Source organism: Balaenoptera borealis, assembly GCF_965194805.1.
Source record: "Balaenoptera borealis genome assembly, chromosome: 12".
NCBI classification, from domain to species: Eukaryota; Metazoa; Chordata; class Mammalia; order Artiodactyla; family Balaenopteridae; genus Balaenoptera; species Balaenoptera borealis.
In genome coordinates, this window is record NC_138869.1 from 5,944,539 (window position 1) to 5,969,022 (window position 24,484).

At 55.7% G+C, this 24,484-nt stretch overlaps 1 protein-coding gene across 1 annotated transcript; it reads right to left on the reverse strand.

Moving 5' to 3' along the window:
- Positions 1-411: 411 nt before the first annotated feature.
- Positions 412-24,420, reverse strand: COPG1 (COPI coat complex subunit gamma 1). Its single transcript, XM_082345205.1, has 24 exons — positions 24,261-24,420; positions 23,321-23,373; positions 22,803-22,883; positions 22,492-22,563; positions 22,284-22,363; positions 21,157-21,232; positions 20,855-20,947; positions 20,336-20,422; positions 19,009-19,166; positions 18,781-18,914; positions 17,098-17,165; positions 16,722-16,910; positions 14,724-14,819; positions 12,484-12,727; positions 11,622-11,697; positions 10,181-10,284; positions 9,677-9,802; positions 9,297-9,365; positions 6,594-6,736; positions 6,137-6,308; positions 5,416-5,513; positions 3,116-3,254; positions 2,783-2,881; positions 412-895 (listed from the first exon to the last, which is right to left on the reverse strand). Exons 1-24 carry the CDS (start codon positions 24,295-24,297, stop codon positions 765-767), a joined length of 2,625 nt encoding a protein of 874 aa, XP_082201331.1. The 5' UTR covers positions 24,298-24,420; the 3' UTR covers positions 412-764.
- Positions 24,421-24,484: the final 64 nt, after the last annotated feature.

The following is a 24,484-nucleotide window of genomic DNA, read 5'->3' on the forward strand; positions in this document are numbered from 1 at the left end:
TCAGCCACAAAATTGGCAAACCACCTGGCTTGTGTTTAAAAGCCCAGCAGAGGAAACGAGTGACTTCTGCTCTGTAAGGGCTGTTCCTCCGGCGGAAGTGCACCGGCCACCTCAGACCCGGCACTAGGCAACAGCCAGGTAATCCACCCAAACCCTCCGGCCTCACTCATGTCCTGTAAAAGGAGGGTGGTTTAAGGGCAAAGGCTCAACGCCTGCCAGCTGCTGTCATTCCCTCAGCAAACCTGCACTGCTCCTGCTCCTGGGCATGGGGCTCGGACGGAGGCCAGTGAGAGGGTCCCGCCTCATGGTAAGTACAGTGGCAAAGGGCTGCAGGTGCAAAGGGGACGCGGAGGTGTTCTTGGTGGTAGGGAAGCCGGACCCCTAAGCACGAGTCTGCAGAAGTAGCAGTCATTCAATAAATACATGCTGATTTATTTATAGGGATAAGATGGTTCCTTAGGGGATCAATTCAAGAGGTGGTGCAAGCACGTTATTCATTTGAGATGTCCCTTCCCTGGCAGGCAAGGCAGCAAGCTCTAGGACGAGCTGAAATCACCCCCTCTTTCCAAAGTTACCCTCAGCAGGGGGTTTTGGGGCAGGGGTTAAATTAAAAAAAAAAAACAACAAAACTCATTGATTCCTAATTCCTAATTTGAATACAATTGGCTTGGAAAGGAGTTTCCACTGGGTTCATAAGGAAGGCCTGACTTCTGCACAGTGTTGGGGGGGAAAGGGTAGGATGTGATCCTATGCAGGCTGGCCTCCTAGCCCACAGACGCCAAGATGATGTCCACTGGCAGCTCCTCTGAACTTCTGGCTGTCACCTGCATTGTTACTGTGTCCAAAAGCAGCAGCCGGGAGCGCACCAGGATGTCGTGACCCCCCCGGAATACGCCTGGAAGAGAAGTGAGAAGGACAGGTGTGTAGGGCTGGGAGCTGGGCTGAGAGGGGCACCTGCAGCAACTGGCCAAGGCAGCTCTGGGGCTTGAGGCGGGAGGGGCCCGCAACCAGGAGCACTGGCTGAAATCCCTGCGTGAGGCCCTGGGCACATCACTTTACCTCTTGAGCTGCAGCATCATCAATGATCTCAGCAGAGATCACTCTACTAGCTGTATTTCACGCTTCGGCCAAGCTAAAATGAATTAGTGGACACCTACGGCTTGTGTCTGACATCACAGGGGCGCTCACACATGCTGCCGGAATCTAAGAGCACAGACGAAGGGACAGCCCCACCATGACAAAACCGCAGCGCAGGTGTGTGCAAACCCCGGGGGACTGGGTTGCTTCACTGTGGTCAGAAATGATGGGCTTGGGGGCTGTCAGCTGTGAGCAGGGCACTGAAGCAGAACTACTTCCTAACCCTGTTTATAAACACTCAGAAAAAAATTTCCTTTCGTTCATTGTTTTAGGTGTGTGATAAGCGTATTGCCTCCCTTTTAAACAAAGGGTCATTAGCTTCCAGAGAAGCATACAGATCAGAAACATTTACATATGAAATGTCTATATATGGAGTTTGCTCTAAAATAATCTGGGGGTGGAGAATGAGTATAGGCAGAGCCGCTATCTGTTGTTGCAGCTGGAGGGTGAGTACTTGGGGGTTCCATTTTTGTGTAAATTTGAACATTTCCATGATGAGTGGAATCCCACTCCTATTAGAAAAGACCAACCAACCCAATAGAAAATTAGACAAAGCATCTGAAAACAATTCACAGAAAAGGAAATACAAATGGCACTTTGCATTCGAGAAGATACTTAACTTCCTTCAATATACAAGAAATGTAAAGTAAAACTACACGGGGTGGGGGGGGGTTCCCCCGGTGGCGCAGTGGTTAAGAATCTGCCTGACAATGCTAGGGGACACGGGCTGGAGCCCTGGTCCGGGAAGATCCCACATACCACGGAGCAACTAAGCCCGTGTGCCATAACTACTGAGCCTGCGCTCTAGAGCCCGCGCGCCACAACTTGTGAGCCCGTGTGCCACAACTACTGAAGCCCGCGCACCTAGAGCCTGTGCTCCGCAATGAGAAGCCACCGCAATGAGAAGCCCACGCACTGCAACGAAGAGTAGCCCCCACTCGCCGCAACTAGAGAAAGACCGCGCGCAGCAGCGAAGACCCAACACAGCCAAAAATAAATAAATAAATGTATTTTAAAAAAAAAGACTAGAACAATCTAAATGTTCATCAATACATGAACTGGTTCTACAAAATATGGTCCATCCATAGAATGGAATAGTAATCAACTACAAAAAAGAATGAGCACAATTTCAGATGATGAAAAAGTTCTGGAGTTGGATGGTGTAATAGTTGCACAACAATGTGAATGTACTTAATGCCACTGAACTGTACACCTAAAAATGGTTAAAATGGTAAATTTCATGTTACGTCAAAAAAAAAAAAAAAAAAAAAGAGGAAGCTCTGAGTATCGATAGGGAAGTTCTCCAAGATGCACCATCAAGTGAAAACCAAGTGCAGAACAACGTATACACCACCTGTATATAGACATTTGAGTTTAAAAAGGGAAATGCGTACACATTTGCCTTTACATCCCTATGATCACAGGAAGGATCTACAGCATCCTTTATCATTTAACACTGGGTGCCTGGTGGAAGGGAAACGGAATGACTGGCAGCAAGTGTTGGGAGGGAGACATTCCACTGCAGGTCTCTTTATGCCCTGTGAACATTCAACGCTGTGAATTCTGAATTCCCAGGTTCCCAGGGGGAGCCCTCAGCCCAGGATGCAGTGGCATCAAGACCCTTCCCACCAGAAATGCTGCTTACCTGCCAGGAGCAGCGTGTGCGTGTTCTTGTTATCCGGCACTCTGTCTGACCTCTCACAAGGGTGCATTCCTAAGAACTTCACAATATTGCCCACAGCCTCTGTGGGGAGAAATCCCAGTGTTATTAACCCACGACCTCCCCCTGGTGCCACCACCACTCCCCCATCCCCTGACCTCACTCTGCAGTTTGTAATGAAGTGGCATCTGAAGTACGTGCTCTAGACATGGCCCTGGATCTTTGGGGACTTGGGGGCAGGGGACGGGGGGAGCTCTTCAACAGTAGCCAAGGATCTTGTAAGGCAAGCAAGGCGGAAATGGCATCCCCAGGATTTACCTTCAAGTGTCTTGATGGTGGACAAGGTGAATGTTTCCTCCTTCTCAAACTCATCCCCTACCTCATCCCAGGCTGCTTCAAAGTTCAGCTTCATGACCTTTTGGATGTGATCAGCTACCGTGACTTCCAGATCTTCCAGCTGGGGAGATGCAGGGGCGCGTTAGGCACACAGCTCTAGGGGAGAGACACCTCCGAGCCTCTGCTCCGCTCTGGCCGCCCGCCCCTTCCCACCGCGCAGCCGCAGCTGCTTGCTAGGCACCGTGGTCAGGGGACAGGCACCACCTGACCGGCTCCCTGTCCTCAGGGTGCTCACAGCCAAGTGGTGTCCCCTCGGCAGAAAACGCCTCACCCGTTTACAGCCGTCCCTCAGTATCTGTGGGGACTGGTTCCAGGACCCCCTCGGATACCAAAATCGCAGATTCTCAAGTCCTTTATATAAAATGCTGCAGTATTTGCACTTAACCTACACACATCCTCCCTTATACTTTGAATCATCTCTAGGTTACTTATAATACCTGACACAATGTAAATGTTATGTGAATAGTTGTAAGTACAATGCAAACACTATGGAAAAAGTTGCCTTGTGTGGCAAACTCAAGTTTTGCTTTTTGGAATTTTCTGGAACACCCCCCCACCCCAATTCTGAATATTTTCTATTTGTTGGTTGAACACATGGAGGCAGAACCAACAGATATGGAGGGCCCACTGTCCTCATCCTCGGGTGGCAGCTGTGGGAACACATCACTCTGAAGCCTAGAGTAAGTGCCAGGCTGGACGGGAAGGAGGCCCGCATCCTGTGACTCAGCCGTGCCCTCCCTGGGGCCGACACGTCACACTGCCCCCCACCTTGAACTAACTGTACATAAACGTTCCCCATTCATTCACCCAACAGCTCTTCACTGAGCCCCTACTCCTGTGCACGTGTAAGGTGTTCACAAGTAGGACTCAGCTCCTACGGTAGAAGCTATGCCCCAGACCCAGCCCTCCTGTCCTAGGGCAGTTCCCGCCCTTAGGTCATTGCTGGCTCAGGGAAGGCCCATCCTCAACAATGGACCTGGGAGGACACAAGTGACCACCAGCTGTATTCGGTGACTGCCCCTCTGGACATGAGGGCTCTGACAAGCTCCATCCCAGGTTTAGTATCAGGGTCTGCACTCAGATGGCACTGAGCCACTGTGACCTGGGCAACCCCAGAACAACCCTGCACTCAGTTCCGTGCAAGCTCCGAGAGCTGGAATCGGAAGGGCCGTTTCAGTGCACGAAGGACTGCCCAGCAGATGCACACTGCTCCGATTTCTCTCGAAAGCAATTTGACAGCATGAGTCAAAGTCCTTTGTGTTTGGCTGTGTTGGGTCTTCACTGCTGTGCACGAGGTTTCTCTAGTTGCGGCGAGCGGGGGCTACTCTTCATTGTGGTGCGCGGGCTTCTCACTGCGGTGGCTTCTCTTGTTGCGGAGCACGGGCTCTAGGGCACACGGGCTCTAGAGCGAAGGCTCAGTAGTTGTGGCGCACAGGCTTAGTTCCTCCGCAGCATGTGGGATCATCCTGGACCAGGGCTTGAACCCGTGTCCCCTGCATTGGCAGGCGGATTCTTAGCCACTGCGCCACCAGGGAAGTCCCTCAAAAAAGTCTTAAAATCAGGCTTAGCCTTTGACCCAATTATTCTTCTAGGAATCTGTCCTAAGAAGATAACCTGAAATGCAGATAAAAATTTGTACCCAAAGGGATGCTTAACGTAGCATTTAAAAAGTGAAAATTTGGGAATTCCCTGGCAGTCCAGAGGTTAGGACTCCATGCTTCCACTGCTAAGGGCCCAGGTTCAATGCCTGGTTGGGGGACTAAGATCCCACAAGCCGTGCAGTGCGGCCAAAAAAAAAAAAAAAAAATTTTTTTTAAAGTGAAAATTTGGAATCACAAATGCCAAGTGTTTAAGGAATACGAGGTCAAGTGAGTTAGAATATATTAAGATAAGGGAGTATCTTAAAGTCATTAAAAATTGTGTTTATGAGGTATTTGTAATGGCAGGAAAATACACTCTGGTTCTAAGTGAGCACAGCAAGATCTGTAATGTACAGAATAACCGCAACGATACAACTTCTCCCCCACCCCAGTCATTCCCAAGGACTATGGGTAATGTTTTCCTGTTTGTGTATACTTTGTATTTCCCAAGTTTTCTTTTTACACACGAACATGTATTTTTTTTTTAAGTTAAAAAAAAAATTCTTTCAAAACCAAAACCAGCAAGAAAATGCTTCAAGACTGGCTGTCAGCTCCTGAAGCCTCCTTGCCCCAGCTTCTTACCACATACTCATCCTCATAGCCTTCGTCGTCGGTCTCCCCGGTGGTGGGATCGCAGTCCTTGACAGTGAACTTCATCATGCAGCTGAACGTGCAGCCCACTGCGGGGAGGGAAGGCCGGGCGGTCGGGTGAGGTCCTCTGCGGGCGGGCGGCCACAGCCTGCCCTTTAGGCCTCAGCTGCATCTGCACTAGCAGCAAATGCCACCCGGTCCCACAAATCTGGACAGAGGGCACCGGCTTGTAGAAGGCAGGAGAGCCAGGTTGCAGCCCCCAGGAGCTGCCCTCACAGGGAAGGAAGAAAGAGGAAGGCAGAGATGCTGCAGGGTGGCTCCTGGCAAAAGCAACTGGTTTCTTTGGTTGGAGTGGACCTGGGACGGTCCATGTTTGTGCCTGTCTCTGGGCCTTCCTCTGTGCTCTCTCCTGGTACAATGAGAGAGTCCTGGTTTGAGGACCAGGCAGACCTGAGCTCTGCGTCCTACCAGCCACGTGAACTCAGACAAGCCATTTAACCCGAGTCTTACTTTCCTGCTCCCCAGGGGTCTATGAGGAGGAAATGAGCTGATGTGTGAAAAGCCCCCAGGACTTAGCCATCCTTCTCTTTTCCTCGGGACTGACCTCGAGGAGCTGAAGCTCTGACAGGAAGCAAACAGCTGGTGCACAAGCCACCCACCCCACCCCCAGGGGCTCCCACAAGGCCAGGGGGGCATCTGCAGAGGGGCTCACCCGCCGTGGGGTCTTCCTTGGGCAGGGCCACCAGCGTGTAGCAGGTCCCGGGCTGGTTGTAGGGCAGATTCCGGGCGGGCACGTAACACAGCACCTCGTAGGCCTCCGTGGGCTCCATCTGCACGGTGACGTTCTCCAGGGTCTGGTCGTTGAGTGTGTTTGTGCAGTCAAACTGGACCAGGGAGCGGGGGGTGGGCGCTGAGACACTGCCCTGGACCCAAGCCTGCTGCCCAGGAGCAGCCAGGAGGTCCTGCCTCTCACCCCAAGGCCACGCCGACGCCCATCCCAGGCCCCCGTCCCAGGCCCCCCGTCTGCACGTGGACACTCAGGAGCCACAGAGGCCCTGCATCAAGGACTCGAGGGACACAGCAGCTGGTCGTGGATCTGGCATCGGGCTGGGCTCCAAGCACCGGCGTGGGGTGCCAGGGCCCTGCGGGAGGGCCTTCCCCCAGCTCACCTGGAAGACCATGTGCTCAGGGAAGGTGTGTTTGGTGCAGCGGATCACGTACTCCGTCTCCGACTCAGTGAGGGCCACGGGCTCAGGCGAGGACTTGAAGAGGGGCCCCAGCCCCTGGAGCTCCGGCACTGCCGCCAGCTGTTCTGAAACCCCCAGGCCACACCTCACTCAGCGATGTCGCTAACCAATCCTCAGGCCTGGCCCTCAAGCTCTCCCACCCACTGAAGCAGTCACTCCCGATTTCCCGAACACACCCGAGCGTCTCCTCACCTCCCTCCCTCCGCTCAGCTTGTGCCAGCCACACGAAACACTCCGCCCCGCTGTCCCACACCAGACGCCAGAGCAACCAACGGACACTAGGCCCAACGTCCCAGGCCTAATCCATGTGGAGACTCCCTCAACCTTAGAAGCTCAGCGAGGATTCTTAAAAGAGGGAGACTGGGAAAAGACTAAGAGGAGCTGAATGCTGTGATGGCCACGGAACCAGGTGAAAGAACAAACTGGTCTTAGACATGTGGCAGTTAAGACGGTGGCCCAAAAGGAGAGGCTGCAGATTCAGAGTGTTGCAGAAAACCCAACCTAGTGTGGACGGTGGGCGTTTGGTAAGGCCTCTCCCTGCGGCCCACAGCCAGGTTCCAGCCCTGGCGAGTCCAGGTGAACAAGGCATCTGGCAGCTGCCCCTATTCTACGGCAGGGGCAGAATTCCCCCCCGAGTGGTCATGAATCACCTGTGTCAGAATTACCTGGGGGTGAGGGCTTGTTAACAACACAGATTCTTGGACCCACCCCAGATCGGCTCTATCAAAATCTCTGGGTTTGGGATCCACCAATTTCATTTCTAACAAGTTTCCTCAGATGACTCTGATGTATACTGATATTTGAAGACCACTACTCAGGATTTTTAACTTGTCTTCCCAGTTAACTTGAACTCCATGTGGAAAAGAACTGTGCCTGAGGCCAGGGATTTGATATTCTGCCTGAGTAGGTACTCAATTCACATTTCAGGGATAGGGAGAGAAAGAAGGCATTATTATTATTTGGCCTTCTCCCCCCACAAAGAGGCAGCCTGTGTGCCTGCTTCAGCCCTCTGAACGTGCAGGCGATAAAAAGCCCAGAAAGAGCCAGCTTACATATTAGGAGGCACATTCAGGACCCCTGTGAGCATCAGCCCCCAGAGTGCTTTTCTATGGGAATTTATTTCATTGGGCATCAAGTTTGCGGACATGCCCCTTACTGCCTGGGGGATTCTGCTAGTAGCTATAAACTAATGCCCTGGAGTTTCAGACTCTTCATCAATAAAATAGATACAATAATCTTGTTCACAGGGTTGTTGTGAAGATAAAAGAGGCAATAAAGGTCAAGATCTAGCAAAGATCCTGGAACTTAACATGTGATCAATAAACATTAGGCTTCGGAAGGTCGTTTACAAATGGGCTTGAGTCCCTCAAAGAGGCTTCAAAGGAGTCTTCCTTGGAGGGTGTGGCAGAACAACGGCCCCCCAAGATGTGCACGAGCTAATTCCCAGAACCTGTGAGTATGTTCCCTCACTTTGCAGGGATTACATTGGATCTTGAGATGGGGAGCGTCTCCTGGATTATCTGGGTGAGCCCAATGTGACCACAAGGTCCTGGTGAGAGGGAGGCAGGAGGGTCAGAGGCAGAGATGTGACTGTGGCTGTGCTTCTGGCTTTGAAGACAGAGGACGGGGGCTCTAGGCAAACGAATGTAGGCGGCCGCCAAAGACGAACCCCTCAGAGCCTCCAGAGGGAGCTCGGCACCGCCAACACGGCGGAACCCATTTTGGATTTCTGTCCTCGGAACAAGGTAATAAATTTGTGTTATGTTAAACCACTAACTTCGTGGTAACTTGTGACAGCAGCAAGAGAGAACTAACACACAAGGAAAAGTTTCGGATTAGAGTGATCCCAGTCGGCTCAGGATGCTAGTTTTGCTGAATCTGAGACAGTATGTTGATGGAAGACAGGGTTCGGGAAGGGAATGGAAAAGGTGGGATTTAATTTAATTCAACGATGATCGGGAGCCTACTGTGAGGAAGGAAGGCACTAAGTGCAGTGACAGAGAATACAGACGACAGAACGTGCAGAACTGCACAGGACCACGGAAGAGAAGGGAGGAGTCGGGGGGGGGGGCATCACCAAGGACGAGGGACACGTGCTAGGCCTCAAAGGTAGGAATCTAGTGGATAACGTGGTCTGGCAACTGGACGCGCAGCCTCTCCCCTTAAAACACGCAGAGGGACAGATGAAAACCTAACCAAAACCCTGCAAGACAACGTGGACGGAACACATCTGGAACCCGAGACAAAGGACCGTGTCCCTTGAGTCAGCTATGTGGCATCAGACATCCTGAACTGGCCTGGGCCTCAGGGAACTGAGCCTCAGAACCAAGGCCGAGGCAGCTCTGAGCCAGTTGGAGCTGGATCTTAATTCCACCGCCAACCCCCACCACCCCTTCTTGCTGTGCAAACTTGGGCAAATCACTGTCTCTCTCTGAACGTCCAAATCTTCCAATACCAAATGGACCCAATAACCTCCACCTGAGGGTCAAACATGCTGTCTAAGTGCTCTCAGAGCCCAACACTCAGGAGAGACCCAACCGATGACAGTTCCTACTCTTAATTCCCCGGAGAAGAACCGCTACCCTAGCCGCGGTCCCGGGAGCCCCACCAAGCACCACTACTCACCTTGGAAGATCTCCTGCCGGGTGGCTGCCACCTTCTCAGGCTGCTTGGCTGCTGTGACGGGGGTGCTTTCTGCAGGAACAAACAGGCATGGTGACCCACAACTCCAGGAACGGGCCAGGGTAGTGCTGACCACGGTGCTGTTACTCAGGGATTATCACTTCTACCCCCGAGAGTGTGAAGTACAGAGCACGTGAGGAAGACAGCACGTGTTTGTGCCTACGTGTCTTCATTTCCTGCGGCCAGAGGCAGACGGGATAACTCCCTCCGCCCAGCACAGCCCCATCCATCCTGGGCAGGTTTAGTGACTCTGCAGCCAACGCAGACCCTCCAGCAGAGGCCTGGACCGGAGGGCCTATGAAAGGAGAGCAGGTGTTACTTACCTGTTCTCTGCTCTGCCATGGGTGTGGTGGCCAGGGGCACAGACTTGAGGTCAAAAGGCTTTTCCGACGGTTCTAGAGTGTACTGCTGCAGAGCCCTCTCCAGACCAGGGATGGACACGGTCAGACCTAGAGGCCAGTGGGAGACTGAGGTCCTGGGGTCGAGGTTATAGGACCTTGAGAAAACCACTTAGGCCTCTGAGGTCCCACTTTCTCATGACATCGTCCTTCGCAGGACTGATGTGGGGAGTAAACGGACACAGGAGAGGGACTTAAAAAGGGTAAAGCACTCTGCAAATGGAGGCTCTATGACTAACTCGTGTTTCAATTCACTGGGCTGTTTCCACCCACAGGGCTGTGAACGCAGGGCCCTGGGTCTCCTGAGGTCACAGAGACGCTCTGCAGGTGCCAGGAAAGCCCCGAGAGCGCCCTGCCTCCGAATCCCCCTGCCCGGCGAGACTGCAGCTCCGTCGGGGGCTGGGTCGGGGCCGGCCGGGAAGGACGCACCGTTGAGGATGTAGCCTGCGTTGAGGGCCTTCTGCTTCTGCGCCAGGACACTGAGATAGAAGGTGGCTCGGTCCCTCACTTCGTTGTCATCGTCCATCACACACCTGTGGCCAGAACACAAGGTCCTCCTGACCAGGGCCCCGCAGGGCGGCAGGAGGGGTGCTGCAGGGCTTCAGCAGAGGTCGGTGAGAGGAAGCAGGTCTCTTAAGGCTCAGTCCTCGGAACGTGGACCCAGGCATCAAATGCACAGAAGGGCCCCTGGGACTCTAATTAACTAGGAGGTGGCCGTATTCATACTCCCTGGACCCTCTCCCCAGAGCCCGCCCAGTGAGGGAGGCAATCTCCTATACCCACAGCCTACATCACAGAAGAATTTAATATGACCCAACAATTCCACTCCTGCGTATACACACAAGAGAACTGAAAACATGTCATATAAAAAGTCGCACACAAATGTTTACAGCAGCACTAGTCACAACAGCCACAACGTGGAAACAACCCAGATGCCTATCAACGGATGTACGGACAAACAAAATGTGGTCTATTCATGCAATGAAATATTATTTGCCCATACGAAGGAATGAAGTACTGGCACATGCTACAACACAGATGAACCCTGAAAACATCATGAAGAAGCCAGACACATGAAAGGCGACACACTGTATGCCTGAGTTTATATGAGGTGTCCAGAACGGGCAAATCCAGAGCCAGAAGGCAAGCGAGTGGTTTACTAGGGCTGGGGGGCTGGGGGGAGTTGTGGTGACTATTAATCGGTACACTGTTTCTTTTGGGGGTGCTAAAAACGTTGTCGGGACCTCCCCAGTGGTCCAGTGGTTAGGACTCTGCACTTCCACAGCAGGGGGCACAGGTTCCATCCCTGGTCGGGAACTAAGATCCCAAAAGCCACGTGACATGGCCAAAAAAAAAAAAAGTTTTCAACTTAGACTGTGGCAATCGTTATGCAACTCTGAATGTACTAAAACCATCGTATTATACATTTTAAATGGGTACATCGTATGGGTCTCGAATTATATCTCAATAAAGCTGTTTTTTAAAATAGAAAACACCTCAAATTAACGCCTAGGTGGAGGGGTTTTTGCATGACATTGTTTTTCATGCTTTTCTTTTTTTTAAATTAATTTAGGCTGTGCCGGGTCTTAGTTGCGGCATGCAGGATTTTAGTTGCGGCATGGGAACTCTTAGTTGCGGCATGCACGATGTAGTTCCCCAACCTGGGATCGAACCTGGGCCCCTTGCATTGGGAGGGCAGAGTCTTACCCACTGGACCCCCAGGGAAGTCCCGTACTTTTCGGTGTTTCCATTTTTCCCTATAATCAATAGTTGTGTACCTTTTCTCCCCTTTTTCAGTTAAAAAGAGACCAAGGACAGCCGCCTGGGCCCGCGGGAACACTTGTCCACCAGGCCCGCGGCCCGGACTCACCTCTTCAGCAACACCAAGATACTGGGCAGCATCTCTTCATTCTGCGCGCCGAACTTGGCCAGAGCACTGACGGCGCCTGTGTTTATGAAGCAAACACGATTTACTGCCAGGGCTCAGAACGGGCCATCCAGAGCCAAGCAGCCCCGACCCGGCAGGCCCAACCCGACACCATGAAACAAGGAGCCTTGGTCACGTGGACACCACCCGGCCTCAACTCCTTGCCTCTCACGGGGAAGGCAGCCCTGTTCTTGGGTCCCAGGAGTCCTTTTCAGCATTAACTAAGAGGCCACGAGAGCTGCCCTCAACTTCTGTATCCAAATGGCCTCAGCTCGCAGGGAAGCAGTACCCGACCATAAATGAGAGAACAAACTACTACGGAATGATTAACAATTGCTGAAAGAGGAACATCTGTCCAGAGAGGGCATGAGAAGAAAAGAGCAGTAAATTAAAAGTAAAATTAAGAATATGATGGTTGCAAATTGAATTGCACCCTCATTTAAAAGAGTGAGTTTTATCGTATGTGAATTATAGCTCAACAAAGCTACTATTAAAAATAAAAAACTAAACACTACAAAGAAAGGAAGGAAGAAAGAAAGAAAAAGGGAGCGAGAAAGAGAGAAAGAAAGTTAAATGACAACATATAGTGGCACTTAAAAAAATCACTAAGGCGAATTAGAGGTTAAGAACCATTCACCCAGATGACGCCCAAACATCTAAGGTCCTTCCTACAAGACTATAGAACACCGAGCTTGTGAGGCAAGAACACCAGGTGCCCGTGTCCCCCCGGGGGCTCAGGGCCCTCTGCTGGGGCGTCTACTCCAGGGCAAGCCCGGGGCCCAGGGGCAGCCCTGCTCTGACCCACCTGCCCGGACCTCCTCGTGCTCCAGGACCACCCGGTTGTAGATGAAGCGGATGTACTTGGAGGGGTTGTTGGTCTTGGGCCCCTCCTGGCCCAGGAGGTGCAGGATGCGCGTGGCCAGCACGGTGAACTCGCAGTCCTCGATGAACTCGCACAGGTGCGACAGCCCCGTCTCCTTGCTCTCCGCGTTCTCCTCGATGATGCAGATGATGCAGTCCACGATGGCCCGCTTGTACTCAAAGCCGCCCTGCGGCACAAGGGGCGAGCTGAGTGCTGAGGCTGCTCTCGCCAGAGCCTAACCGGGACCCGGCACAGCGGTCCAGGCACTGAACCTGGTGACGAGCGCCCGGCTCTCCCGGCCTCTACCTCCCTTCTGTGTAAAACAAAAGGCTCAGGCTGAATGCTCGCTGGGGCCCTTCCTGCTCTAAGAGTAGATGGTTTAATAGAAATATCTGGGACTTCAGGTTCTTTCCAAGTTTGAGATAAAGGCAGAATGGGTGATGTGGAAGCTGGAGGAGTGGGGTGTTAGTGTTTAATGGGAACAGAGCTCCGTTCTGCAGCATGGAAAAGTTCTGGAGGTTAACTGCACGCCCGTGTGAATGTACTGCACAATACTGAACTCTACGCTTAAAGACAGGTAAGATGATGGAATTCTACGTCGTGGGTATTTTATGACAGTTTAAAAAAAGGCAGAATGGGGCAGTAGAGAGACAAACGATCCCGGGTCAAATCTATGCTCTGCCACTTAAAGACTTTAATAACAGAAGTGGCGAGATGCCCCCTAGGTGCCTGGCCGTAACCCGGCAATGCGCAGTACACTGGATGGGACGGTGGCGCCGTGCACAGTGCCATCTAAACACCATCTAAAGAGCGAAATCACCACGCAGCCTAGCGTTGCCAGGTCTTAGAAGTTTTTAAAGAGAAACTGGAAATCTATCAAGGTGGTTTTCCTGATTTTTAAATAACGGCTACTAATTCAAAATGTGTAATAAAACTCTGCACAACCCAAGTAGAACTTGTCTGTGGGTCAAATCTGGCCCCTGTTCTCAGATTAGTTTGTTTTACAGCCGTGATAAGTCACTCTCTTTGTCTGAGCCTCAGGCACCTTCATAACAAGGACCATTAGCGTACTGACCTCATGGGTTATTGTGAAGAATAAATACGCTCTGTGAATTACACATGCACCTTACATTTCAATAAGGCTGTTCTGTCAGCAGGTGCCCTAGTTATAACACCGGCTCTGCAGCCCGCCCGCTGACTGGGCACTGACAGGTTCAGAGTAACCGCATCAGGGGTTCGCCTGCAGCGGCTCGTGGCTGACACACCGTGTGCTGAGGGACAGACCCTTTCCTAGCAGGCAGGGTCTCGGTGTCTGAGCGCTGTGTTCTAATGAGTGAAGCTCTCACGCTGTCTTCCGTGGAGCCACATGTTGTCCTGGGAGGCAGGGAGGTCCGGGAGAACACCACGGGCTCTGGAGCCAGACGCTTACTGACCAGGTGGCCACAGGCAGGTGGTCTCAGATCCCAGATTTTTAAAGGGAGAAAATGATGTCTACGACAAGGCCTGTTATGAGGATCACAAGATCGTGTAGGCTGTGTGGTGTCTCCACTGTGTTGGGCCGTCGGCTGAAGGCACCCTAAGCCCTGCTCCCTTCTCGTATTCTTGGGAACCCCAAAGGCACCCAAGGCAACGGTTCCTCTACTGACTTGGTCCAAGGGCCCACCTGGGGCTGCGGCAAAGGGCCACCAAACATCCGGGGACCAGATCTACTGATGGACACTCTGCGTCTGCTCCTCTGAATGGACCGGTTTTGTTGAGACAACCAAGAAAGGTGGCCCACGTGAATCACTAATTCATGTCAGGAACAAAAATAGAACCAATGTCACATTATTAGCCTCAGTTTCCCAAGAAACCACCCTGGAGCTCCTGGAATGGCTGGAATATTCCTACGCGAGATGACACCAGACAGAACTCGGTTTCCCATCTTCTACACAAGCATCACCTTGGGGCATCTGCTGGGTCTTTAGAGCCCGGGTAGCGTGTCACTAGGGTTATTAGTGTGATCACAGTGATCGGTGCATGTTTACACTGCCAGCCCATGAGGAGTTTCAAGGGCCGCGGGCACCAGGAAAGCAGCCGGCCAGCAGGTGGACCAGGTGCACCCGAGAACTAGCTGGGCGTGGAGCCAGCGGCCAGGCCACCACCCGCACAGGAGACCCGGCGCCCGAGCGCCCTGCTCTTACCTCCTCACGCAGCATGGAGAACAGGAAGTTCATGAGCACGGCGTGCTTGCGAGGGTACTTCTGACACAGTGCGCTGATGGCCTGGACCACCACCACCTGGGCCAAACAGACATGCGTGAGCGGCGGCCCCGCCACCTGGTGGTTACTTCACGCACCCAGTGCCAGCGAAGTCCTTCCTCAGGCAGGGCCGGGCCCTGGGAGCAACAGGCCGAGACGCGAGGGGAGCCCCACCTCCACCCTCGGGGGGCCCGCAGCCCTAAGCTCCCCAGACAGGGAGGCACGCACAGCAGTCCCGAGGCCCAGATCCAGACTCTGGGTCCCCCTACTCAGACTTCCAGGAAAGTCCGCCAGCCCCGCCAGCCCACCTGTGCTGCTCCTCCCCTCCCCCACCATTCCCACCCCTGAGCCTTCCAGCTCAGGCTGCCCCCTGGGGTGCTCTGGCCCCAGCCCTCTTCTCTTCTCAGTCTCTTTGGCAATCTCATCTCCTCCCGTGGTTTCAACCACCTCTTCTATGCCCCCGATGCCCAAATCTTCGTCTTTGGTCTGAGTTCAAGAGCAGTGCTTCCAAATGTCTACCACACAACCGCACCTGGTGCCCACAGGCACCTCACACTCGGCCGCGATCACCACCATTACCCCAGCGTCCCTCCTCTCAGCCCAGACCGTCTCCCTCCTTCCCCAAACGCATCCAAAGCACCGCGAGCCCAAACCAGAACACGGACTCACCTCTGAGGACGTTCACGCCCTCAGCTGCCACATGGTGCCCCGACACTTGGCTCTGTTCCCCAGGGGCTCTGAGACCAGCCCCCCTCCCGCTTCCCAGGCCTGCGGGTGCCTTCGCCTCTCTGCCCAACTCCCACAGCCAAGCCTCAGTCCAGTTCACCCTCCAGCAGCTTGAGAAGGATCTCTCCACACGCAAGTCTCACTGTGTCATTCCACAGTCTACAAAGTATTCCTATAACCCACAGAGTTTATTCTGCCTACTTTGCGTCATTCCTGCTACAGAACTCACCACGCTCTCTATCACAGTCATTCACATTGCCGTCTGTCCGCCTTCTACCCTGATTAAAGCTCTCCAACAACATACTAACGTTTATGTAACTGTTGTGAAATAACATAATTACAGAAATTGAGAACAGCGTGTAGGGATGGGGAGGAGGGGCTGGGTGTGGCTACGCAGGGAACGGCACGGAGTCTCCTGGTGGTGGTGTAGTTGAGCATCCTGTATCTTACGCACAGTTACTCACACACACACACACACACACACACACACACGTGTAACTGGTGAGTAAGCTGCGGCCTGTGCCTGTGCCGTGACACTGTCCTGTGGCCCTGCGGGTGCTGGAGGATGAGGCAGCTGGGGGAGGGGAGCACGGGAATTCTCAGTGTATTTCTTTACAACCTTCTGTGAATTGTTTGAAAATAAAAGTTTAGAGAACGCTACAGAAAACGCTTTAGCAGCTTCCTTAAAACCACAGCTCTTTATCACCAGCCCCCGGGCCTCCCACGGTCTCGCCACCACCTGCTCCGACTTCATGGCTCCACTGGCCGCGAAGCCCCCAACCTGGCACTTCAGCCCCTTCCTCTTGTTCCCAACACACTTGCTTCTGCCTTTTCTCCCGCGTCTTCCCAGGTACCTCCCCGGGGCGGCTCCTCCTGGAACCCCTACCCTGTGGGGTCTCCTCCCTGCACTAGTGCGTGAAATTACCGTGTCCCCGCCTTGTTGACTGTCCACCCCCCCTCCCCAGCAAGCAAGCTCCACGAGAGCAGGACTGGCCTGTCCACTGCTCTGTCCCCCTTCTCCAAACTCTGCCCAGCACACGGCAAGCGCACAGGAAACAGTGAAGAACTGAACAAGCTGGCCTGGAGGCTGCTGGCCCCGCTGGACAAAAGCCGGACGCAGCGTCATGCGCACCTCTGCCAGCCCTCCGCCCCACCAGCCCCCCAGAACCCCCGCCCCGGCTCGGAGCGGGGACGCGGCAGGCGGGGACTGTGGACCTTGAACTCGTCCGAGATCTCCGACATGAAAGAGGAGATCTGCTTCATGAGGCGGTCGATGCTGCCCTCGCTGCCCGTCTTGAGGAGGGTGGTGATGGCCAGCGTGGCGATGCTGCGGTTCGAGTCTGTAACCAGGTTCTCCAGGTCCAGGTTACAAGCTGTCACCGCAGATGGATGCTTCATGGCCACCTGTTTTGATTCGGGAGGAAAGAGATGAGGACAGGGACGGGGTACAGCAGGCCCCCCACGGTTCCGCTGGTCTTTCGGGTGAGCTCGCGTCACCGCCGGAGGACAGAGGCGGACCAGGGCTGCACCTCCCGCAGGGCGGGGGCCAGGAGACACTCCCCCAGCCCCACTCCGCCCACTCCGAACTCACCTTGTTGAGGGTGCGGACGGCGGCGTAACGGAGCGCAGCCTTGGGGGAGCTGCAGAAGAGCTGGAGCACTGCGGGGAGACGGATACGGGTGCTGGGCTGCCGGGAAGCCCAGGGGCCCCCACGAGGGGCAGGGACCGGGCGCAGCGGCGGGGCACACGTGCAAGGGCTCTGAGGCTGCGTCCAGCTGTCTCCCTGCTGGTGCCACCACCCCAACCAAGGAGACAGCCGTCCTCCCCGTGGGCACCTGAGCCTCACACGGACCCGTGGGCACGCTTGCAACCGCCCGGCAGTTCACATGCAGGAGCCTACGGTGCCGGGCACAGGGCTGAGCACTGCCTGCCATGTCCCCGCGAGTCCCCACACGCCTGCAAAGCAGCTCCCGTATCTCCCCACTTCACAGACACAGAGGCCAAGGCACAAAGGGGCAGAGCAACTGAAGGAACGAGGCCAGCAGCCAGGAAGTGGCAGAACCAGGACTGACATCCGGGGCTGCCCGCCCCGGGCCCCGAGTCGTTGCCCTACCCGGGGTCCCGGCAGAGCATCGGCCGCCCCAGCCCACACCTTGGCCTCAGGAAGCTCAGGCTCCGCGTGCGCTCGCTGGAGAGGCGAACGTGACTGCTGTTTTCTGCAGTGTCTACGCGCCTCTCCTCGTAACTTGCCTTCCATTCCCTTATACTTTTTCAGCACTTATTTACGGTTTTCTTAACTCTTATTTTAAAAGGTCTCTCTGTTTGACTTTCGTTATTCTGGAACATGAGTAATATAACAAGAAAGAACAAACATTCGAACCAGGGAATGAATTCAGTTAGTTCTTTTGCTTCTGTCGCCAAGGAGGAGGAGACACTTCTCTCTGCAAATGTGAACCCCATCTCTGCCTGACAGATTTGCAACCTTATTCTGGAGAACATGAGAAAAGCAGGAGGGCCAACCATTCCTCAGCCTCTGCAGCTGGAACTCTCTGGCCAGAACATCATGGCTTTCATTACTAGGTCTGTCCTTCTGGGACGCTTGCCCCTTCTCTCCTGCTCCAAGTCACTTCTCAACGCACCCGCCTTCCAGGACCAACCACTTAGCCCACCGTCACGTGCCTGCTACCCCGACATGCAGTGAGATCTCAACGCTCAGCACAGGGGCCTGCACGACCAAGGCACTGATCACTCGGCAGCTGGCCCGACAGCAGCGGGAGCCCAGCGGGTTCTGCCGCACGACCGCCCAGAGCGCAGGTGCTGCGTGCACCACGCTGCCAGTGTAACGGCACGATTGCTATCCTTCCCGCGGAGAGGACAGCCGGCTCGCCCAGGCTCGCCCAGCTGCCCTGCCACAGAGCCAGGACTGCAAACCCAGGCTCCTGTCCAGACTCTGGCCAAGCCCGCTTTCTCCTCCCCGAGACGGCCCAGGCCCCGGCTGCATAAATGCGGGCTTCCTCCGCCGGGCCCTCCTGCCACAGCAGCCACCCGCAGGCGGCAGCGCGCCTCTGAACCTCGCCTCCGCCACCCGCCAGAGCCCAGGTAAGAGGCCCTGGCCCGGCAGGGAGCAGGTGCTGCCTGGGGACTGATGCCCTCTCTTAACCGCAGCCTGCGGCCCGCCTGAGGGCATTTCCTTTCTTTCCCGCGCCCCCTGGCCCAGGGCCTAGCTCCTGGCAGGCAGAGCCGTGCGGGGCTTGGGTGGGGAGCGCCTGGTCACCTGACACGGCCGGGGCCAGCTCCTTGGCACTGCAGCCCGGCAGGTTGACGATGGCCGAGGCGGCTTCGTACACCACCATCTCGTGCTTGTTGCGCAGGCAGCTCTCGATGAAGTCGAACAGCGGGCTGTCACGGCTGCGGGACAACAGGCGGCAAGAGGACGCTGGGGGGCCCGCCCGGGAGACGGGCGAGGCCTCGCGTGGCGTGAGCGGGGACACAGTGCCCCTACCTGCCGTCCTCCTCCTCCAGCTGCCGGCTGGCCACGCGGATCATCATGCAGTAGGCGAAGGGGGACTTGAGGCCGTGCCGCGTGAACTTGCTGATCATCTTGCTGACAGCCAGGCGGTCGTTCTTCCGCACGTGGTACAGGAGCCCCAGCGCGTGGTACTAGAGGGCGGGAGCGGGCAGCAGAGCACGGGCGTGTGAGGCTGGGCCCCCTGGCCGTGGGGCTCTGGAGGTCACGGTCCCTCTGGGCTCCGGCCTCCTCGTCTCCGGGATGGGCATCGCGGTCGCTTCCTCCAGAGCCTGGGTGCAACCGTGCCCAACAAGCCACCTGGGCGTCTGCGGTCCTCGTCCGCCCCCAGTTTCAGCAAGGGCCTCGACGGGCAGCGTGCGTGCAGGTGTGGAGGGGACAACAGGTGCCACAGATGGAAGAACAGGAGGAGACCAGGTGTCTCTGACCAGAAAGAGAAGGCGGGAGCCAGGCCTCGAGGGGGACACGTGTCGTAAGGTGCTGTGCAGACGTGAGCCGTCACAGCGTCAGACCTTACGTGTGACACCGTGTGACAGGTACTTCTGCCCCCACTGCCCTGCCCAAGGACTCGTGGCTGCTGCCGGCAAGGCTAGGTCTGCAGAGGGAAGGCACACGGAGTTACCTCCTGTCCCCTCTGCTCTTTCCTAATTCCTTACCAGGGTGACACTCAAGGGCCTTCTACGTGGGAAGCTCCTCTGACCCTGGGAAGGGTTTGAGGGGCCACAGCTGGTCCTGGAGACGAGACCCAGCACAAAGGGCACAGAGGGAGGGAACAGATGCCCACACAGGGAGGCTGCAGGTAGCGGCCAGATGGGCAGAGGCTACAGAGGCTCTCATTTTATCCTCACAGCTTCGTGAGGCAAGGACTTTCATTCCTGTTTCACAGACAAGGAAACTGAGACTCACGGAAATAAAGGGGTTCCTGGCTGAAGTCACTGAAGAAGAGAGCAGCACACGAAAGCCCCACCAGGGTGCTTCCATGTGTCACTAACAAAGCCAGCTGGGCAAAGGCCCTCCGCCTGCCTGGGCCAGGTCAGCTATGTCGCATACCCCAAAACAACACTCAGCTGGTTATCAAGATACTCGCTATTTCGGTAACAGCTAGTAACGTCTCTAACCCAACTCCCCCTGCAAGTGGTGCCCTGGATTCTTTCCCCAAACCCCCCAAGTCTCCCCACCACGACGAAACGATGAAAGCCTGCTCCAGCCAGGGGCCGCCAGGGTCTCCGTGGTACGAGTCCATGCTGTCTGGCCAGGACAGGGCCAGCAGCCTAAGTACCTTCAGTATCACCGCTCTGCTCACCTGCACCATGACGTTATCACTGGACGCCGCCTCCTGGGCCTCATTCACCCAGCGCTTGACCACGTCGAAGCTGCACTTGAGCAGGTGCTGTGGGGCACAGGGCACACTGAGGGGTGGGCAGGCAGGATGCTCTGCCATCACACCTCCCGGCCTGGCCACAGTTCAGCTGGCTCTGGGTCTTCCCTCAGACACAGCCCAGGGCCCCTCTGTCGTCCGGGTCCTCTGAGAAGTGCACAGACTCGGGACAGCTCCCACCCTCACTCTCCCTGCCCTGGCAGACTTCCTGCCAGGCTCAAATTCCAAAAATCTGTCACCCCAAAGGACGGGTCAAGGCTGTCCAACTGGCCCCTCAATTGACCCAGAGTTCCCCGGGCGCTCTTCACTGAGAAGGGGGTGGGACTCTCAGATCTGGGGATACAAAGCTTTTTTTTTTCTTTTGGAAAGCGACTTTGATGTTTCTTCAGTCTCCCAATCCAGCCCCCGCCCCCAGCCCCGCCGGCCCCTGCTGAGGCTACACACCAGGGAAGACACCAGCGCAGAGCTGGAGACGCTGGGCACCTTGTCCACGATGGCCTGCTTCATGTAGCGCTCGATAGCCTGCAGCATGGTGCTCTGCGGGGACAAGCGGTGGGCGGGAGGGGGCCCGGTCAGTCCCTGCCGCCCTCAGGAGTGCAGGTGACAGGCTGTGGAGGAGGGGCGGCCAGGAGGGAGGAAGCAGGCTCATGTCCTGTGTTCCCGCACCCCTCCCAGGAGCCGGGGATGAGCTACAGCACGTGAAGGGTGAGACCCCGCGGCGACCGAGCTGGCCACGGGGGACTCACGTCGGTGATCTGGCAGAGGGCGCGCACGGCCGGGCCCCGGTAGCTGTCTTCCTTCCCGGTCATGTCCTTCGTCAAGCTGCGGGGACAAGGCGATGGCCTCACGCAGGGGCCGGGCCTGCCCTGCCCACCCCAGGTCACCACGCCAGTCTCCTAACGGGCGTCCTCTCTGTGCTCTTAACCCTTCCCCGCCAAACACCACACAGCAGCCAGAGGGTTTTGCATAAAACTGAGAACTGACCAGGTCACTCCCCCGCTCTGACTGAAACCTTCCCGAGGCTTCCTGCTGCCATCCCCATCAGCCCCTCACAGAGATGTCCCCAAACAGGCTGCGCTCTCCACCCCAGGCCCTGGCACCTGCACCCCCTCAGCCGGGCGCACTGCCCCCCTCATCTCCACCTCTGTCCTATTTCTCACTCAGCCCTCAGGACTCCACTCAGACAGTTCCAGGAGGCCTTTCCTGGCCCAAATTCAAGTTGGCTGTCCTCCTGATCTGCTCTCACAGCCGTCACACTTCCCTAATGCCTGTCTGCTGGGTTACTTCTCGGTAAAATCTGGGGCTGCAGAGGCCATGCCTGTCGTGTTTGCTGCTCTATTCCCAGAGTTACACGGGGGCTGACAGACGATAAATGTTGTCTAAATGAACCTACACACGAATGTATAACGTCCCCCCCGAAACTGTGGCAAGAAGAAATAAGAGAAGTGAGCCCAGGGATTATATTTCGGTCCACTCTGTCCCCTGAATCCCTCAGCCTAACACTTAGCGAGCAAAGCAGGCCTTAGCGAGCGAGTCTGCCTGTGCTCCCCGTGTATATAGACCCCGACGTGCACCCTTCCTGGGCTTTCTCTTGGTGCTCGCTAGAGTCTTTGTGAGACTTCCGGCTGCCTCAGTTGACTGAGAAGAATCAAGGGAAGGAAGGCTCTGTGCCTAAGTTCAGGCCAGAGAATTAAAAGGGAAACCGCCCACTCTCTGGAGGCCGCCACGGGTGGGCGGGGTAACTGAAGGACGGGGGAGACAGGAGAGGAAAGGAGAAAAGGGCGCGGGCAACGCGTCAGCCGAAGTCTGAGCGCCTGGCGCTCGTGAGAAGATGGGCTCTGTGTCGGTGGATCCTTCAGAGACCAAGACTCGCCTGCTGGTCACGATGATGACATCCTCTGCGATGCAGGACATTTCCTTGATGGTCAAGTAGCACATCCGACGGAGGGTGGGCTGGGCAAGAGATGCGAAAAGCCCTCTGACCCCTGGCGCAGCATGAGGCAGCCTCGCTGACAGGAGGCCCTCCCACCACCCTGTCAGAGCTGCCCCCTCTGGGGTAGGGCTGGGGTGGGGACACTTACATCGTTGGACTGAAAGAGTTTAGTCATGGCAAAGAAGGCCTCGGTTGCTTCTGTGGTCCCCAAGTGCTCCCCCTGTTTTGATCAAGAAAGAAGTCTCAGCTTGGGACAGACGGGCCACAATGCTCTTCCTGCCAGATCAGCCCAGGCCAGATCCTCGGACCCTGCAGAGGCTCCGTCCAGGGCGACACATCGGAGTGGGACGCTGAAGGGACCCAGAGCTGGGCCGCTGGCTACAACTACACAGGGGCTGTGCCCCTCCCCCCAACACACCCCAGTACCATCTTCCCCACCCCCAAGCCTCACCCCCTTACCTGGTTTATGAGATAGAGGATCTTGGTGAGGATGTGGGCACATTTCCGAGGATTGATAGGAGTTTCATTAAATACGCGGGCCTAGGAAGAAGCGACCACGGATATTACCTTCTGGCTGAGTTTATTTCCCTTCCCTGACTGCCCTCAAGCACGTTCGAGGTCTGAGAATGCCCAGGGCAAATAAATACACTTGCCCAACCTTATTTTCATAAGGAAAGAGTCTTGTTTTGCTTTTTTCTTACTTCACCTATTAACAACTCCTGAAATCTTCCCTAAATATTAGCTGAGGATGTGCTGACTTAGTGACTAACGGATACTCAGGCAACGCTTATTAATTAACTAGAAAGAGGAACGAAGACGAAGAAAAAGGCCTAATGAACCCTCCCCGGGAACAAAGTGCCCCCGTCTTTCCAGGAGCAGGTCTCTCCCCGGCTGTCCTTTAAACCAGCACTCTGAACGCGCCCGCACGCCAACTGGGAACACTCGTGATGGAAGAGACGGGAGGAAACGACACTTGCCTCCTGGAGCACGGCACTCTTCTCAAGGTGCTGGAATGGGTTGGAGCCTCCGCCTACAGTCAGAGAACAGGCACGACTGAGCACAGGCTGTGACCCTGAATTTCAGAACTCTCCCAGACGTAGCCAAGGGAAACATGTCCCAGTGCCCGACCTAGTCAAGTTCCAACTCCTCTGAACGGCAACCAAAGCTCTACAACCTGCCAGTAGATCCAGCCACCCTCCTGCAAGGGGGGCTCCCTCCATCCCAAACCACTGACTCACAGTCACCCAGCAGCCCTGGTACAGTCCTTGTGCGCCTCTCAGAGTATCACGTCTTGCATTCATTTATGCAACTGGTACTTAACTGAGTCCCTATTACGTGCGGGACCCACCTCCAGCGACTAGGGTCTGTGCTTGGCAGATATCACACGTGTAGTTACACACCTCAGTATCTGACTGACGTCTGTTTCCTCCACTACGTCGCGACCATTCTAATATTCCCAGCTCGAGCACTGAGCGTCTCACTTGTTCTACTGCAATGTCAGGGCACAGTACAGCCTGGCATGCAGTAAGCGCTCAATATATGTTTACTGGGTAAATGCATGAGAGTCAGGGTTCTCAGCCACGGGACACTGTGCTCCCCAGTCTGGCCAGCACCGACGCAGCTCCAGCGAATCCCCACAAGAGCATCGCGCGCGGCCCCCTCCCCTGACAGACGGGGAAAGTGAGGCCCAGAGAGACGTGCGACCCGCCCAAGGTCACCCAGAGAATCGCGGTCCGAGCTTACGAGTGCGGGGCAGTGGAGCCTGCTCGGGCTCTCCAGGGCTTGCCACTGACCGGCGGCAGCCCCTCGCACAAGCCCCCGTCCCTCCCGGGGCCTCGGGTCGGGACAGACGCCTCCGGGGAGGGCGCCGAGAGCCTGGGCAGTGGTCCGGCCTCCCCCAGGCCTCGCCCCCCTCACCCGATTCCTCGTCCTTCTTGTCAAATTTCTTCAGCATGGTGGTGCCGGCGGGGGCACGAACCAGCACCTAGCGCAGGACAGACCGACTGACGACGGCGATCCTCCGGAGGTTCCGCACGGGCCACTTCCGGCCGGCCACGTCGCCCGGCGCTGTGCGCAGGCGCACTCCGCGCTCCGCGCATGCGCACACCCGGGACGCTTCGCCCCCTCAGGCATTAACCCCG